Source organism: Drosophila innubila, assembly GCF_004354385.1.
Source record: "Drosophila innubila isolate TH190305 chromosome 2R unlocalized genomic scaffold, UK_Dinn_1.0 1_C_2R, whole genome shotgun sequence".
In the NCBI taxonomy this organism is placed as follows: Eukaryota; Metazoa; Arthropoda; class Insecta; order Diptera; family Drosophilidae; genus Drosophila; species Drosophila innubila.
Window position 1 is genome coordinate 15,799,666 of NW_022995374.1, and position 12,551 is coordinate 15,812,216.

Here is a 12,551-nt window from a genome sequence, read left to right on the forward strand (position 1 = left end):
TTTTGCGTTTTATTAGTTTCGATTGCCACACATTCAAACAAATGTTACGCGCTGAACTACGAGCGACATCTAGCGGTTAACACAAGCAGCTGTTAGTGGATTGTAGAGTACTGTGGACTGCATTTTGTATTGTGGTGGATATAAAATTTTAATATTAGGTCATGCAATTGCAAAATGCAATAGCTTTGCAGTAAATTTATATTTTGATAAAAATTTTAAATTCGAAAATAGATAAAATAAAGGTGTTAATATTGAGCAAGGTCTGAAGTTCGCCACACCTCGGGGAGAGAAGTGTAATTTATGTCTAAAAAGAATATCAAAAATATAGACAAAACTCTAACAGAACCTCTAAAAAAAATTTAAAGAACTACAGCTTCAAAATTAAGAAAATTTAAAAGAGATATTTATTTCCAAGTCCTTTTTAAGCCATTTTACCTAAAATGGTACGGCTTGCCAGACTGGAAAATTTTGTTGGGTGGCAGCCTTTTGGGCCAAACAGCAAACTTTGAAAACAGCCAGAACTAGCTATTAAATAGATAAGTTGGCAACTGTGCGCACTGTGCAACACGCTGTAGTTGTTCAGTTTAATTAAATTAATATTCTTGATAAAAATGGCTGTGTTACCACCAGATCCCGTGTTCAGTTTACGTTGCCCGGAAATGGGAGCCGTGAATTCACTGTGCTTCCATGAAAGCGAACGTCTGCTGGCCGGCACACTTAAGGGAAAAGTATTTCTTTGGGATCTACAGGTGAGCGAAAACAACAACAAAAACTAGATAAACAACTAAGTAATATGAAAATTGTTTTGCAGACAAACAGATCGGCACTGCACTTTGAAGTGGGCAGTGAGCCAATCACGAATTTACATCATACAAAAGAGCACCTGGTGACGCAGGAGAAGGGTGGCACCATCACCACGTATTCCATCAGCAACAGCAGCTATGTGAAGGAACGCAGCATTCCGGGAAATCATCTTGGCTATTGTCGCACTGCTCTCCACATCAATCCCAATAATACAAATGAGCAGTTGCTTTTCTATCCGTGTGAGGAGTCTTCAATTGGTGTATTGCACGTTACGGATCCAGCGGCACCAACACAGATGCTGGTGCCAGATGATCCACAGCTGCCGAAACTGGGCAGCGTCACCTGCTTTAAACCCTTCGAGTGCGCCTCGCAGCAGTTTCTGCTCGCCGGCTACGAGTCGGGACACTTTCTCACCTGGGATCTCAGCTCTGGCGATATGATAGACATTATGGAGCTGGCACCAGAGGCTATGACGGTGGACTATGATTCAATAACGAATCGCGGCATTGTTGGTGGCGCCAGTAAGAAAATATCTATATAATCTAAATTCAAATAATATAATTTTCACCTTTTCCTGCTTAGCCGACAAACTGACAACCTTTAGCTACCAACGACAGTCCATGCAGATGCAACGCGGCACGGAGCTGTGCATCAAGAATCCTGGAGTCAACTGCGTGCGCATACGTCCAGATCAAAAGGTCTTTGCCAGCGCCGGCTGGGACGGACGCATACGCATCTTCTCGTGGAAGAGTCTACGTCCATTGGCTGTGCTTACCCAGCACAAGCAGGGCGGCGTCATGGATTTGGCCTACTCCCCGCAACCGGTGTCCATGTGGCGAGCCCCTATCATGGCAGCAGCCGGCATGGATGCCCAGATCTCGCTGTGGGATCTCTACAACTAACCGATCGATCGATCGACCGACTGATCGCTTCGGTATCTGTTACTATTTTAAGTGTTACAGTTTGAGTTTTAACTTTCTGACTGAGAACTTCCCTTTAGGCAGCTTAATGATAGTTTATCCTTATAATTAATAATAAATAAAAATGAATTCTTATTTGAAATGAATTTATCCAATCACAAGCAAAAGTGATTATTAGTATTATTTCAATATTTGCCGTTTAAGTTTATCTATTCGGACTGACAATTCCATTTTAGACAACTGTATAATAGGTTTATCTTTTAATTAATTTGGAATTTATTTTTGATTGACATTTAAATGTTGTTTATACTTTCTAACTGAAATTAGACTTTTCCATATACAGTTTAATTTGTAATTAATAAATGAAGAATTCCTATTTGACATAAAATACATAATTAATTTACCATTTCAATTTAGTTCATATTCAAGTGTATCAGTTTTTTCTATCTGTTATTTCCTATAATTATTTTTTGTTAAAGTATATGATAAACTCGAAAATAAATACATAATTGATTTAGCATTTCATTTTTGTTCACATTTAATAGTGTCGTTAGTATATTTAATTGTTTTATAATGTTTAAGAGCAGCGCAGCGAGTGTGTAGTACAAAAATACATTTATGTATATAAACTATAACTATATAGATAGACAATAAGTTTTATTCTGGCCACTCTACTGACTCAACTCGTGCAGAATGTGGGAGAGGACCCCGCTGGCCTCCACATTGCTAAAGGCCACATTGGCCAAATGTGGCTCGTAGCGTTTAAGGCCACGTTTGGCTGTCGACGTGTAGTTGACCAGATTGCGAAGTATTAACGCGGCTGTTAGACGTATACTCTTTGTGACGGGTCCCTCGTTCTCGTCCATCAGTTCCTTCGAGTTGAGAAAGTCGGCTGAGTGACGTTTGATTGCCTGCAAGGCTGATGTGCCCACAGCAGTGGGCGTTGTTGTTGCTGCGGCAGCTGCTGTTGAAGCAGCATTTCCCGCATTCCTCACAATGGTCACCGTTGGCTGCGATGGCGCCACATTGTGTATGCCCGTTGCCAGGCGACGTTGCACGCTGGCACGCAGATCATCCAGCGCCAAATGGCGATCAACGAGATGCGTCATCAGCGAGTAACGCTTCCGCGCAATGTTGTCACACAGGCTGGGACCGCTGCCCCATTGGCAATAGATCTCGGCACCCGCATCCAAGTGATCCGGACAGTGGACATTGCACACGTGATGCTGCAGCTCGTTGAGAGATTTGAACTTGCGACGTGGACAATTGCGCCAATCGCAAATGAAAAGCCAATTGACATCGACGGGAACTGCGGACACGGCAGCAGTAGCAGCTGCAGTTGCTGCAGGATTAGCGCTGTTCACCACGCTGGTTGCAGTTGTTGTTGTTGTTGTTGCCGGCACAGCAGTCGGAGGTGGAGCAGAAGCGGTAACTGCTGCAGTTGCAATTTGTTCAACCGGTTTAGTTTCAGTTGTGGGTTTGCTCATGGATTCATTGCTGGCCACCGACTGCTGAGTTGACTTCAACGCGGGCAACTGTTGCTGTTGTGCTTGTTGCATTGGTGAGGGCGATGCCGGCAGCGGCAGCTGTTTCTTGGCAATGGGTAAAGCCGGTGGCGCCACTTTGGGTTTGCCTGCCTCCGTTAGCTGCGGAAAGGGAGGAAAACGTATTAGAGTTTGTTTTTAAATCAAAAATATCTCTAATTTGCTTATAATTTTCACTAAGACAAGGGAGATTCCCACTTCTCCCTACTCCTAAACTTAGTTTCACTCACCGAAATCTTTTGTTGTATGATGGATGGATGATGTTGTTGCTGCTGCTCGAGGACATTGCGTATGTGTTGCTGTTGCTGCTGCAAGGCGGCACCAACAACAGGCGGTTGTGTGGTTATGATAGTCTGCGAATTCAGTTGACTCTGTTGCAGAGGCGCCGCCGTTGTGGCAGTCTGTGTGATGAGTGTGGTCTCCTTAATGCCGCCCAAGAGGATCTGCCGCTTGTCAACAACTGCAGCTCCTGCAGTGGCCGGACCCGAGATTATGTGCTGCTGTATGATGGACTGATGCTGCTGCAGCTGAGGGATGGCAGCTGCTTTGGTGGCGACAATGCCAGCCCGCTGCAACTGTTGCTGCTGCTGTGGCGACTGCGCGGGTTGCGGTTGGTGCAGCTTAATTGTGGCCGGAATTTGATTGAGCTGCGACAGGAGTGAAGGCGACATTTGACCAGCTCCCAATGCAGCTGGCACCGCGCGTTGCGGATTTATAAAGATTTGTTGCTGTTGCTGCCCCTGTGCGGGGGTAAGGGGTCGTGGCTGTGCCGCCGCCGGAGCTGTGGTTGTGGTGACCAACACCTGTTGCCCCTGCGCCGTGGTCATGATTACTTTCTGGGTGCCTGGCACATTGGATGTGCTCACTCCCGGCGGCTGTTGCAGGATGATGATCGTCTTGGTCTGTTGATTGTGCTGCGGCTGCGTCTGGGTCACCAGCAGCGTGGGCGTGGCAGGTGCACTTGCCGGTGCTGCCACAGGCGCCGTTTGCTGTGCCACCAAGTAGGTTTGTCCCTGTTGATTGGTGGCCAGCACATATTGCGTCTGTGTCGGCTGCTGTTGCTGCTGCTCCGTCTTCTGCTGTAGTATAACCGGCACCGTTTGCAGTCCCTGATCCGTCTTAATGGTCGCCGTGGTGGCCAACTTGAGCTGAGGCGGCGGAGCAGGAGAATTGCCTGCTGGAAAGATCAATTGTCGCTGTGCCGGCTGCACTTTGGCCGGGATTAGTTGCAATTGTTGCTGCTGTCGTTGGGGTTGTTGTTGTTGCTGCTGCTGCTGTGGTTGCTGCTGTTCCTGATTGGACTGGGCTGCCAGGGGCGGCACATCATCCATATCCTCATCTTCCAGTATGGACGCAGCCAGATCCGCATAGAGATTCGCCGCATTCTTGGACGGAGTCACCTGAGGCTCCTCCTTGCCAGCGGCTGCATTGCTGCTGTTGTCCATCGCCAGGCGCTTGTTCTGCTCCTCATCGATGGTGAGCTTGCGTTTCGATTGTATGATTACGGTGCGTCCTTGGGCATCCTTGGTCAGCACATTGGCACCGCTCAACGGCGCCAATGGCGGTGGTGCTGAATCTGTCAGGGGTTTCTTCTCCAGCGCCAGCTGTGGATGCAAAGGCTTAATGGTGGTTTGACCCACCTTAACAGGCGTATGCTGCATCAGCGGATTGTTGACAAACGCACTAATCGCCGTGGATGTCACCTTGATGGGTTGACCAGCCGGAGACCCAGTTACTGAGGCGGTAGTGGCCACCAATGCAGGTGGTTGTGGTTGTGGCTGGGATTGTGCCTTCTGCTTCAACTGACGCTCGTTGACTTTGTTCGCCAGTAAGCTCTTGATCAAGGATGAGCTGGGTGTGGGCGTGGCAGCTGTTGCCTCCTCTGCTGCCTCTGGAGCAGCTGGCTCCGCTTTGTTTGCATCCTTTTTGACAGCTGCTGTTGTTGTTGAGGTTGTTGCTGCTGCTGCCTTGTGCTGTTGCATGGGCAGAGGCTGTGCCCGCATCCTGATGCCTATGTAGTGCGTGCCTGGAAGATCTGTGCCGTCCACCTGACGCACGATCGCTGGACCCACGCTGGGGTTGAAGATGAGGCGCACCAGTCGCGGGAATTGCAAGCGATTCACCACCGAATGTTTGCCTGCCTTCTGGCAATGCGATAGATAAATGGTGTATAGCTCCTGCTGCTCCACACGATAATCGTGTCCATTGCCGGCACGCTCGTAGGTAGCTCCCAGCCAGGCCAGGGCGTAGGTCTCATCGTCATGGGTGAAGCTCTGTGGTGCGGAGGGCGCAACAGGCAATGGAGCTGCCTGCACAACAGCAACGGGCGCAGGCACTGGAGCAGGAGAGGCTGTCACTGCTGGCGGAGGAGCTGGAGCTGGAGCTGGCAGCTGCACTTGCGGCAGGCTGGGCACGGGCAGATGCACCTGCGGCAGGCTGGGCACCGGCAGGGAGACCGCAACTGGCACAGGCGCTGGAGCAGGCACTGCAACAGGCAGAGAAATGGCCTCAACTTGGGGAGACAACACCTGGACCTGTGTGGGCGCAGGTGGAGGCAGTGCAGCAATTGCCGTCGCTTGCGGCTGCTTGACCGTCATCATTTGGGTCAACTGATTGCTGGGCATATTCTGCGCCAATGTGGGCAATATGTTGCCCGGCACCACCTCCACCACACGCATCAGAATGCAGCCAGCAGCGCCATAGGATTGCGCCTCCACGGTGAGCAAGGCAACCAGCTGATCCAACAGTCCACGCACCTGCATCAACATGGAACAGGGACGTGCTCCGAGACTACTCAGTGCATAGATCGCCTCCAGCGTGAAGATCAGCAGCATCACATCCGTTAGTGACAAGAGGAGCATCACACGCTGATAGAAATCCAAGCCCAGACAGCGATTAATATGCTGAGCGTTGCCCTCGCGTCCACACAGCTTGTAGAGTATCTCCAGGCAGCTGATGATCACAGCACGATCATTCGACTCGATTCCCTCGCACAGCGTGGCCAACAGATTGCGGGACAGCTCATCCGTCGCCGGATCCAACAGCTCAAACTGCTGTGCCAGATTCCCAGCTGTCTCCAGTGCCTGGATGTGTATGTTGCCTGCAAGTAGATAAGCCAGGAATAGTCACATATGGTTCTTCACGAAGCTGTCTTTTGATACTTACTCCAACGCACATTGGCGCCCATCACCAGATACCTCCACAGTGTGCGATTCGCAGCGAGCTGGGTTACGTTCTCCTGGTGGAAGCTTAAGCTGCGCAAGAGCTGCACAATCTGCAGGACCCGCTGCCCGATGCGCTCATCTGTGCCGTGACTGCGTCGCAGATTCAAAAAGTCCAGCTCAAAGTCGAGGTCATCGGACTGCAGATGCTGCTCAATGTTGTCGCCATCCTTGCTGATCAGTCCATTGTCCAGCCAGGCTTGTTCGTCCGTATACAGGTCCAGTATCTGTGGCTTATCGTAGAGCAGATCCCGCCAGAAGTTGAGCTTTGAATGGCGTCGCACCTGCACGCCGGACGTGTTGTGGCCGTGCTGGAACAGCTGACGCATTGTATAGTCCGCATAGACGCCCAGATGGGCCAGTAGCACATCCAATAGCTTGGGACACTCGCTCAGCTGCAGCGTTGGACGCGGTTCGTTGGCCATCAGCGTGCATACATTGATGGCAAAGTCCTGCTCATTGGGCAGCGGTGAGATTAGGGACAGCAGCAGCTTCTCATAGCTGCTGTGCTTGTGCAGCTGTGTGGACATTTTGTACTGCCTTCGGCGATCCGCATTAACCATATGCTGCCGCTGATTATACGCCATGGGCACGGCCGTCAGCGTGGAGTGAACGCTGCCAAAGATGCTGCCCAGTCCGCTGCCAGCAAGGCCAATACTACCGCCCCCGCCTCCGCCGGCCATGGCACGTGAGCGTGCCCGACTGGCGCTGCCGCCCAGTTCCGCACACTCAATGGCCGCCTCCAAGGCCTCCAGTTTGTCGGGATCCTCGCCAAAGAAATTAAGGCGCTCGTACTTGTCCAGGTAACGGCGATAGATGTGCTTAATGCCAGCGGTGCCATTGACACAACGCTCGCGCAGCGTGTCCAGCGCGCTGTACACCTCGTCCCACTCATCGCGCATGTTCACCTTGTTGAAGCCACCGCGCTCCGTCACCTCCTGGTAGAGTCTATACAGATCCACAGGCTGGCCACTGATCTTGGCCGCCTGTGTCAATGGTGTGCTATTCAAATAAATCATATGTATACAAAATATACTAAAGATTATAATTGTCAACTATTTACCCGCGCCGCTCGTGAAACTGATGCAGATCACGCCAAAATTCCTCCGGCGCCCTCAGCTGCTTGGCTCCACCGCCTGCCCCGCCACCCGACGACTTCTCTGGTGTGCCATACAACAGTTGTTGTTGCGCTTGTTGTTGCTGCTGCTGCTGCTGCAGCTGTAGCTGTGTGTTTCTCGCGCGCAATGGAGTTGCACCAGCGCCAAGTTTTGCCGGCGTCGACTCGTTTGGCTGTGCGTTGTTGTTGTTGCCGACAGAGGGAGACGCTGCTGGCAGCGACTGCAGCAGCACACGCACACTATCGATGGACGTCATTTTGTGCGCATTAACATCCAATTGTACATACTATTAACTAATTCCACGCACACATTCACTTATAGTAGTTAAAAAATAAAAACTCAACAATAAATAGAACTACAACGCGAAAACGACGCGCTTCCACTAAACAGGGTTGTAGTTAAATGTGGGCTAGAGTTGTATCGATTTCGAAACTATCGAATCGTTCGGAATAAGGTCTTTTGAACTAATCCCTAAAGTAAAGGAGCGAACTAAATCCCTGATTGTAGGTCATTTAGTTCAGTGAACAGATCCCAAGACAAATTTATGAAATAATGTTTATATTAGTGTTAAAAAAATGTAATTGGTTAAGGTATTTCTTAATTAACAAAGTATTAGTTATTTTTTCACTGTTGTTTCCTTCGATGGTCTGATCAGCATTTGCACAGACATCAGAGTTCGAAATTTTTTCCAATTATGCCAAAAAATGCCTTCCCATTTATCCAGTTCTCGTTCAAAGTAAAGTCCGTTAAGATTTCTAATTGAGATACACAATATACATTGTAATATTGTTGGTCTTATAAGAATATTTCACCACTTACGCCAAAGCACATTGGTTATACCACCATCCACCATTACGTTCTTTTGCGCAATTAGCATAATACTTGTCGTTATCCCGGTCGAAAGTAGTAAACTTCATATTTTTACTTAACTTCAAGGCGTCACCGGCGTCTCCAGAGAATTCCCCTAAGCCTTTAAGTTCATAAGCATCACTTTCACTTCCTATACTAAAATTATTGTAGTGAGCATAACGGATTTCATTATCAAAATTTTTAAGATAAATATATAGTTCATGTGGCTGCGAACTTGTCATCCGATAAATTTTTTCCAAGCCAATAAAGAAGTTTCTTTCAAGATCTCCAAAGCCATTCCGATATTCAGTCCAATTTCGGTTAAAGTTCTCGCTATTATCAACTCTTTGTTGAATTATTGTCCAGCCAGGACCAGCGATAGTTCCATTGCAGGGCACAGGAAATGGATCTAGTCCGGGAACTTGGATTTCCCTTATTTCCGAAAATTCTCCAATACTTAAACAACTTGTTTCAAAAATTTTAACCTGCTTTTCTGGTTTAATATCGTTTAGCAACATGGCTGCTGGAATTGATGTAAAATTTGAGTTGAAAGCCTCATTGATCTGCAATTTTGTCTGTAGTGATCTTATTAAATCATTCTTGTTTTCAATTATCCCCCTGTAATCTTCCATTTGTTTTAATAGTTCCTTAAGTTTTTGATCATCCTTTCTGGATTGAGCTGTCAAGTGTAACATCAGATTTTTAAGGGAGTTTACATCGGCATCAAGTTGTTCTTGGCTTTTACATTTCTCTTCTTTTTCCCTAATTGTCTTTTCGCAAATGTTCTCCTTTAATTTCAGAACTGCCAACTGACTTTGTAGAACCGTCATTTGCTTATTCTTTATCTCGCAAGCTTCCAACTTATTACTCATAATCTCTGTGTTTTGCAAGAATAAATTTAAGCAGTATGGCGCACAATTGATTTCCACGGAAGACTTTGATAAAATACAATTTTTTTTACTTAATATATAGGAAAACTAAATATGAATTCAACTCACTTGGTGATCATTTTGAAATTCAGATCTGGATGTTGAAAGAGCTTCGAAAAAGAATAGCAAAAAAATTACGAGGAAACGATTCATTTTAGCAGCGAATTTGCGATGTTCTAAATTGACTCGTTTATACAAACTGAGCGTAGCAATTTTCAAATTCTATTAAGCTTATGCTAAAATATAAATAATGATAAGGGATTTTTAATAGGGTCAAAAGTCAACAGTGATGCAATACCTTATCTCTATAATTTACATCTCATTCAGTAGGATTTAGAGATTGGTTATCAATTGTCAATTGAAAAATATGATTTTCGACTCGTTCACTTAGTAAAAAGGTAGACAATAAACAATAAAAATTACGATATACAAGCATAATGTTGCCGTTTTAAAATTTAAAATTCCGTTCTTGAGCACACACACAAGCAGTGCTGTAAATTGCGCTAAAAAAGGGTAATCGATTAAACGTTTATCGTTAATCGTACACATGTGCGCTCTGAGTTAAATAACACTTGGAAATTTAATTCAACAATTGTTTAAAAAGAAACAAAAGTTATATTTTGTAAATACGAACAAGATGAGCGTGCGTGCTATTGGTGGACTCCTCAAGGCCCGGCAACTGGGCAGTCGCCTGGGCAGCCTATGCCGGCAAACAAATCGCGCTGCAAGTTGGACTCTAGGAGCACCTCAATTTGTGCAACAGCCAAAGAGTGAGTTAACGAAGTAAACTTTGAATGAGATTTATATGTGTATTGGTTGCTTCTTCAGCATCACTCCCTGCACGTCGCTTTGCCACGGCTGCTCAGCAATCGACCGGCGTGGACAAGCATGAGTTTCAGGCGGAGACGCGACAATTGCTGGACATTGTGGCGCGTTCCCTTTACTCTGATCACGAGGTCTTCGTGCGTGAGTTGATATCAAATGCCAGCGATGCGCTGGAGAAGTTCCGCTACACTGCGCTGAGCACGACGGTGGAATCGGATCTGGCAGCCAAGGATCGTCCACTGGAGATCCGCATAACGACAGACAAACCGCAGATGCAGTTGACCATTCAGGACACGGGCATTGGCATGACACGGGAAGAGTTGATCAGCAATCTGGGCACCATTGCGCGCAGTGGCTCCAAGCAGTTCCTGGAGCAGCTGAAGCAGGATCAGAGCACGGCACAGGCCAGCTCCAATATAATTGGACAGTTTGGTGTGGGATTCTATTCGTCGTTTATTGTGGCCCAACGTGTGGAGGTCTACACACGTGCTGCTGATCCTAAAGCGCCCGGATTACGCTGGTCCACGGATGGCAGTGGCTCGTATGAGATCGAGGAGGTGGAGAATGTCGAGCACGGCACCAAGATCGTGCTGCACCTGAAGACCGAGTGCCGTGAATATGCTGATGAGGATCGCATACGTGCCGTCATCAAGAAGTACAGCAACTTTGTGGGTTCTCCCATTCTGTTGAATGGCAAGCAGGCGAATGAGATCAAGCCACTGTGGCTGATGGATCCCCAGAGCACCACGAAGGAGCAGCATCAGGATTTTTATCGCTTCATCAGCAACAGTTTCGATATGCCGCGTTTCACGCTCCATTACAACGCTGATGTTCCTTTAAGCATCCATGCGCTGCTCTATTTCCCCGAGGGAAAGCCAGGACTCTTTGAGATGTCACGGGATGGCAGCACGGGAGTCGCTCTGTATACCCGCAAGGTTCTGATTCAGTCAAAGACGGAGAACCTTTTGCCCAAGTGGCTGCGCTTTGTCAAGGGCGTCGTGGACTCGGAGGATATACCCCTGAATCTGAGTCGAGAGTTGCTGCAGAACAACAGTTTGATTCGTAAACTGTCCAGCGTAATCTCTAGTCGTGTCATACGCTTCCTGCAGGAGCGGGCCAAGAAACAGCCAGAGGAATACGAAGCATTCTACCGCGACTATGGACTATTTCTGAAAGAAGGCATTGTCACATCCACGGACAGCGCCGAGAAAGAGGAGATCGCCAAACTGTTGCGCTTTGAGTCATCCAAGTCGGAAACGGGACGCATGTCACTCGAGGAGTACTACAAGGAGGTCAGTGAGGAGCAGAAGGACATTTACTATCTAGCTGCTCCAAATCGCGTGCTGGCCGAAGCCTCTCCCTACTACGAGAACCTCAAGAAGCGCAACGAACTCGTGCTCTTCTGCTACGAACCCTACGATGAGCTGGTCCTCATGCAGCTGGGACAGTTCAAGAACAAGAAACTCGTGTCCGTGGAGAAGGAAATGCGCAATCAGTCAACGGATCCGGCTGCTCTCGAGGACTATGGCCAGGACAGCTTGTTGCGCTCTGAATTGGACGACTTATTACCCTGGTTGCAGGATCAACTCAAGGGTCAGGTGGCCAAGGTCAAGGCTACCACTCGCCTGGACTCGCATCCTTGTGTAGTCACCGTCGAGGAAATGGCAGCAGCTCGTCATTTTATACGCACCCAAAGCCATCAGTTGCCTGAGGAGAATCGTTTTGCTCTCCTGCAACCCGAACTGGAAATCAATCCCAAGTGAGTAAAGATTTCCCTCATATCCATCTTTAATCGCTAACATCTCCTTTTCCATAGGCATCCCATCATTAAGAAGTTGAACTCCTTGCGCGAGAGTGAACCCGAATTGGCCCTGTTGATCACCAAACAGTTATTCGCCAATGCCATGGTTGGAGCTGGTCTGGCGGAGGATCCGCGCATGTTGCTCACCAACATGAACACTCTGTTAACAAAAGCATTAGAGAAATATTAAACGCAGTCCATTAATTCCCAAATTTTAAATAATCAAACTATGCAATAATTCAATTAGTTCTTAAAATATAACAAATATACCAAATAAAAATAAATAAAATTGTATGTGTATATACTGTATAAATTAATTAACTTTCTCTTAAATTAGAACAATTTAAACCAAATTATAAGTACATTAGTTTAAAGTATTTAAATTGCCCGCCATAAATCAAATTCTGTCAGTAATGTCAGCCTGCGAGCAATGCCTGCGCTTTACCATATTTACCAACACAGTTACGGCGCTGCCACCGGTATTTACTTGAGCTGACTCAGTGCTGTAAAATATTGTCAAACATAAGTATCGATACCTAT

The 12,551-nt window shown here is 47.3% G+C and overlaps 4 protein-coding genes across 4 annotated transcripts; 2 read left to right on the plus strand and 2 right to left on the minus strand.

Annotated features, from left to right (window-relative positions):
* Window positions 1-543: 543 nt before the first annotated feature.
* On the plus strand, window positions 544-1,870 carry LOC117783091 (guanine nucleotide-binding protein subunit beta-like protein 1). The gene is made up of 3 exons (XM_034620270.1): window positions 544-749; window positions 812-1,325; window positions 1,387-1,870. Exons 1-3 carry the CDS (start codon window positions 612-614, stop codon window positions 1,704-1,706), a joined length of 972 nt encoding a protein of 323 aa, XP_034476161.1. The 5' UTR covers window positions 544-611; the 3' UTR covers window positions 1,707-1,870.
* A 367-nt stretch (window positions 1,871-2,237) lies between these two features.
* On the minus strand, window positions 2,238-7,969 carry LOC117783088 (AT-rich interactive domain-containing protein 2). The gene is made up of 4 exons (XM_034620267.1): window positions 7,553-7,969; window positions 6,434-7,491; window positions 3,499-6,368; window positions 2,238-3,370 (listed from the first exon to the last, which is right to left on the minus strand). The coding sequence occupies exons 1-4, from the start codon at window positions 7,861-7,863 to the stop codon at window positions 2,396-2,398; spliced, it is 5,214 nt and encodes a 1,737-aa protein (XP_034476158.1). The 5' UTR covers window positions 7,864-7,969; the 3' UTR covers window positions 2,238-2,395.
* Window positions 7,970-8,148: 179 nt separating this feature from the next.
* Window positions 8,149-9,346, minus strand: LOC117783090 (fibrinogen-like protein 1). Its single transcript, XM_034620269.1, has 2 exons — window positions 8,427-9,346; window positions 8,149-8,362 (listed from the first exon to the last, which is right to left on the minus strand). Exons 1-2 carry the CDS (start codon window positions 9,326-9,328, stop codon window positions 8,224-8,226), a joined length of 1,041 nt encoding a protein of 346 aa, XP_034476160.1. The 5' UTR covers window positions 9,329-9,346; the 3' UTR covers window positions 8,149-8,223.
* Window positions 9,347-9,919: 573 nt separating this feature from the next.
* Window positions 9,920-12,238, plus strand: LOC117783089 (heat shock protein 75 kDa, mitochondrial). Its single transcript, XM_034620268.1, has 3 exons — window positions 9,920-10,155; window positions 10,214-11,969; window positions 12,027-12,238. Exons 1-3 carry the CDS (start codon window positions 10,023-10,025, stop codon window positions 12,199-12,201), a joined length of 2,064 nt encoding a protein of 687 aa, XP_034476159.1. The 5' UTR covers window positions 9,920-10,022; the 3' UTR covers window positions 12,202-12,238.
* The last annotated feature ends 313 nt before the right edge of the window (window positions 12,239-12,551 follow it).

Excerpts from the sequence above, each read along its gene's own strand:
- LOC117783088 (XM_034620267.1), bottom strand. The coding sequence starts at position 7,863 with ATGACGTCCATCGATAGTGTGCGTGTGCTGCTGCAGTCGCTGCCAGCA. Across the intron at positions 7,492-7,552 it reads CAGTTTCACGAGCGGCGCGG|CACACCATTGACACAGGCGG; the intron begins GTAAATAGTTGA and ends TTATTTGAATAG. Across the intron at positions 6,369-6,433 it reads GGGCGCCAATGTGCGTTGGA|GCAACATACACATCCAGGCA; the intron begins GTAAGTATCAAA and ends ATCTACTTGCAG.
- LOC117783090 (XM_034620269.1), bottom strand. The coding sequence starts at position 9,328 with ATGAGTAATAAGTTGGAAGCTTGCGAGATAAAGAATAAGCAAATGACG. Across the intron at positions 8,363-8,426 it reads TATAACCAATGTGCTTTGGC|AAATCTTAACGGACTTTACT; the intron begins GTAAGTGGTGAA and ends TATCTCAATTAG.
- LOC117783091 (XM_034620270.1), top strand. The coding sequence starts at position 612 with ATGGCTGTGTTACCACCAGATCCCGTGTTCAGTTTACGTTGCCCGGAA. Across the intron at positions 750-811 it reads TATTTCTTTGGGATCTACAG|ACAAACAGATCGGCACTGCA; the intron begins GTGAGCGAAAAC and ends ATTGTTTTGCAG. Across the intron at positions 1,326-1,386 it reads CGGCATTGTTGGTGGCGCCA|CCGACAAACTGACAACCTTT; the intron begins GTAAGAAAATAT and ends TTTCCTGCTTAG.
- LOC117783089 (XM_034620268.1), top strand. The coding sequence starts at position 10,023 with ATGAGCGTGCGTGCTATTGGTGGACTCCTCAAGGCCCGGCAACTGGGC. Across the intron at positions 10,156-10,213 it reads ATTTGTGCAACAGCCAAAGA|CATCACTCCCTGCACGTCGC; the intron begins GTGAGTTAACGA and ends TTGCTTCTTCAG. Across the intron at positions 11,970-12,026 it reads GAACTGGAAATCAATCCCAA|GCATCCCATCATTAAGAAGT; the intron begins GTGAGTAAAGAT and ends CCTTTTCCATAG.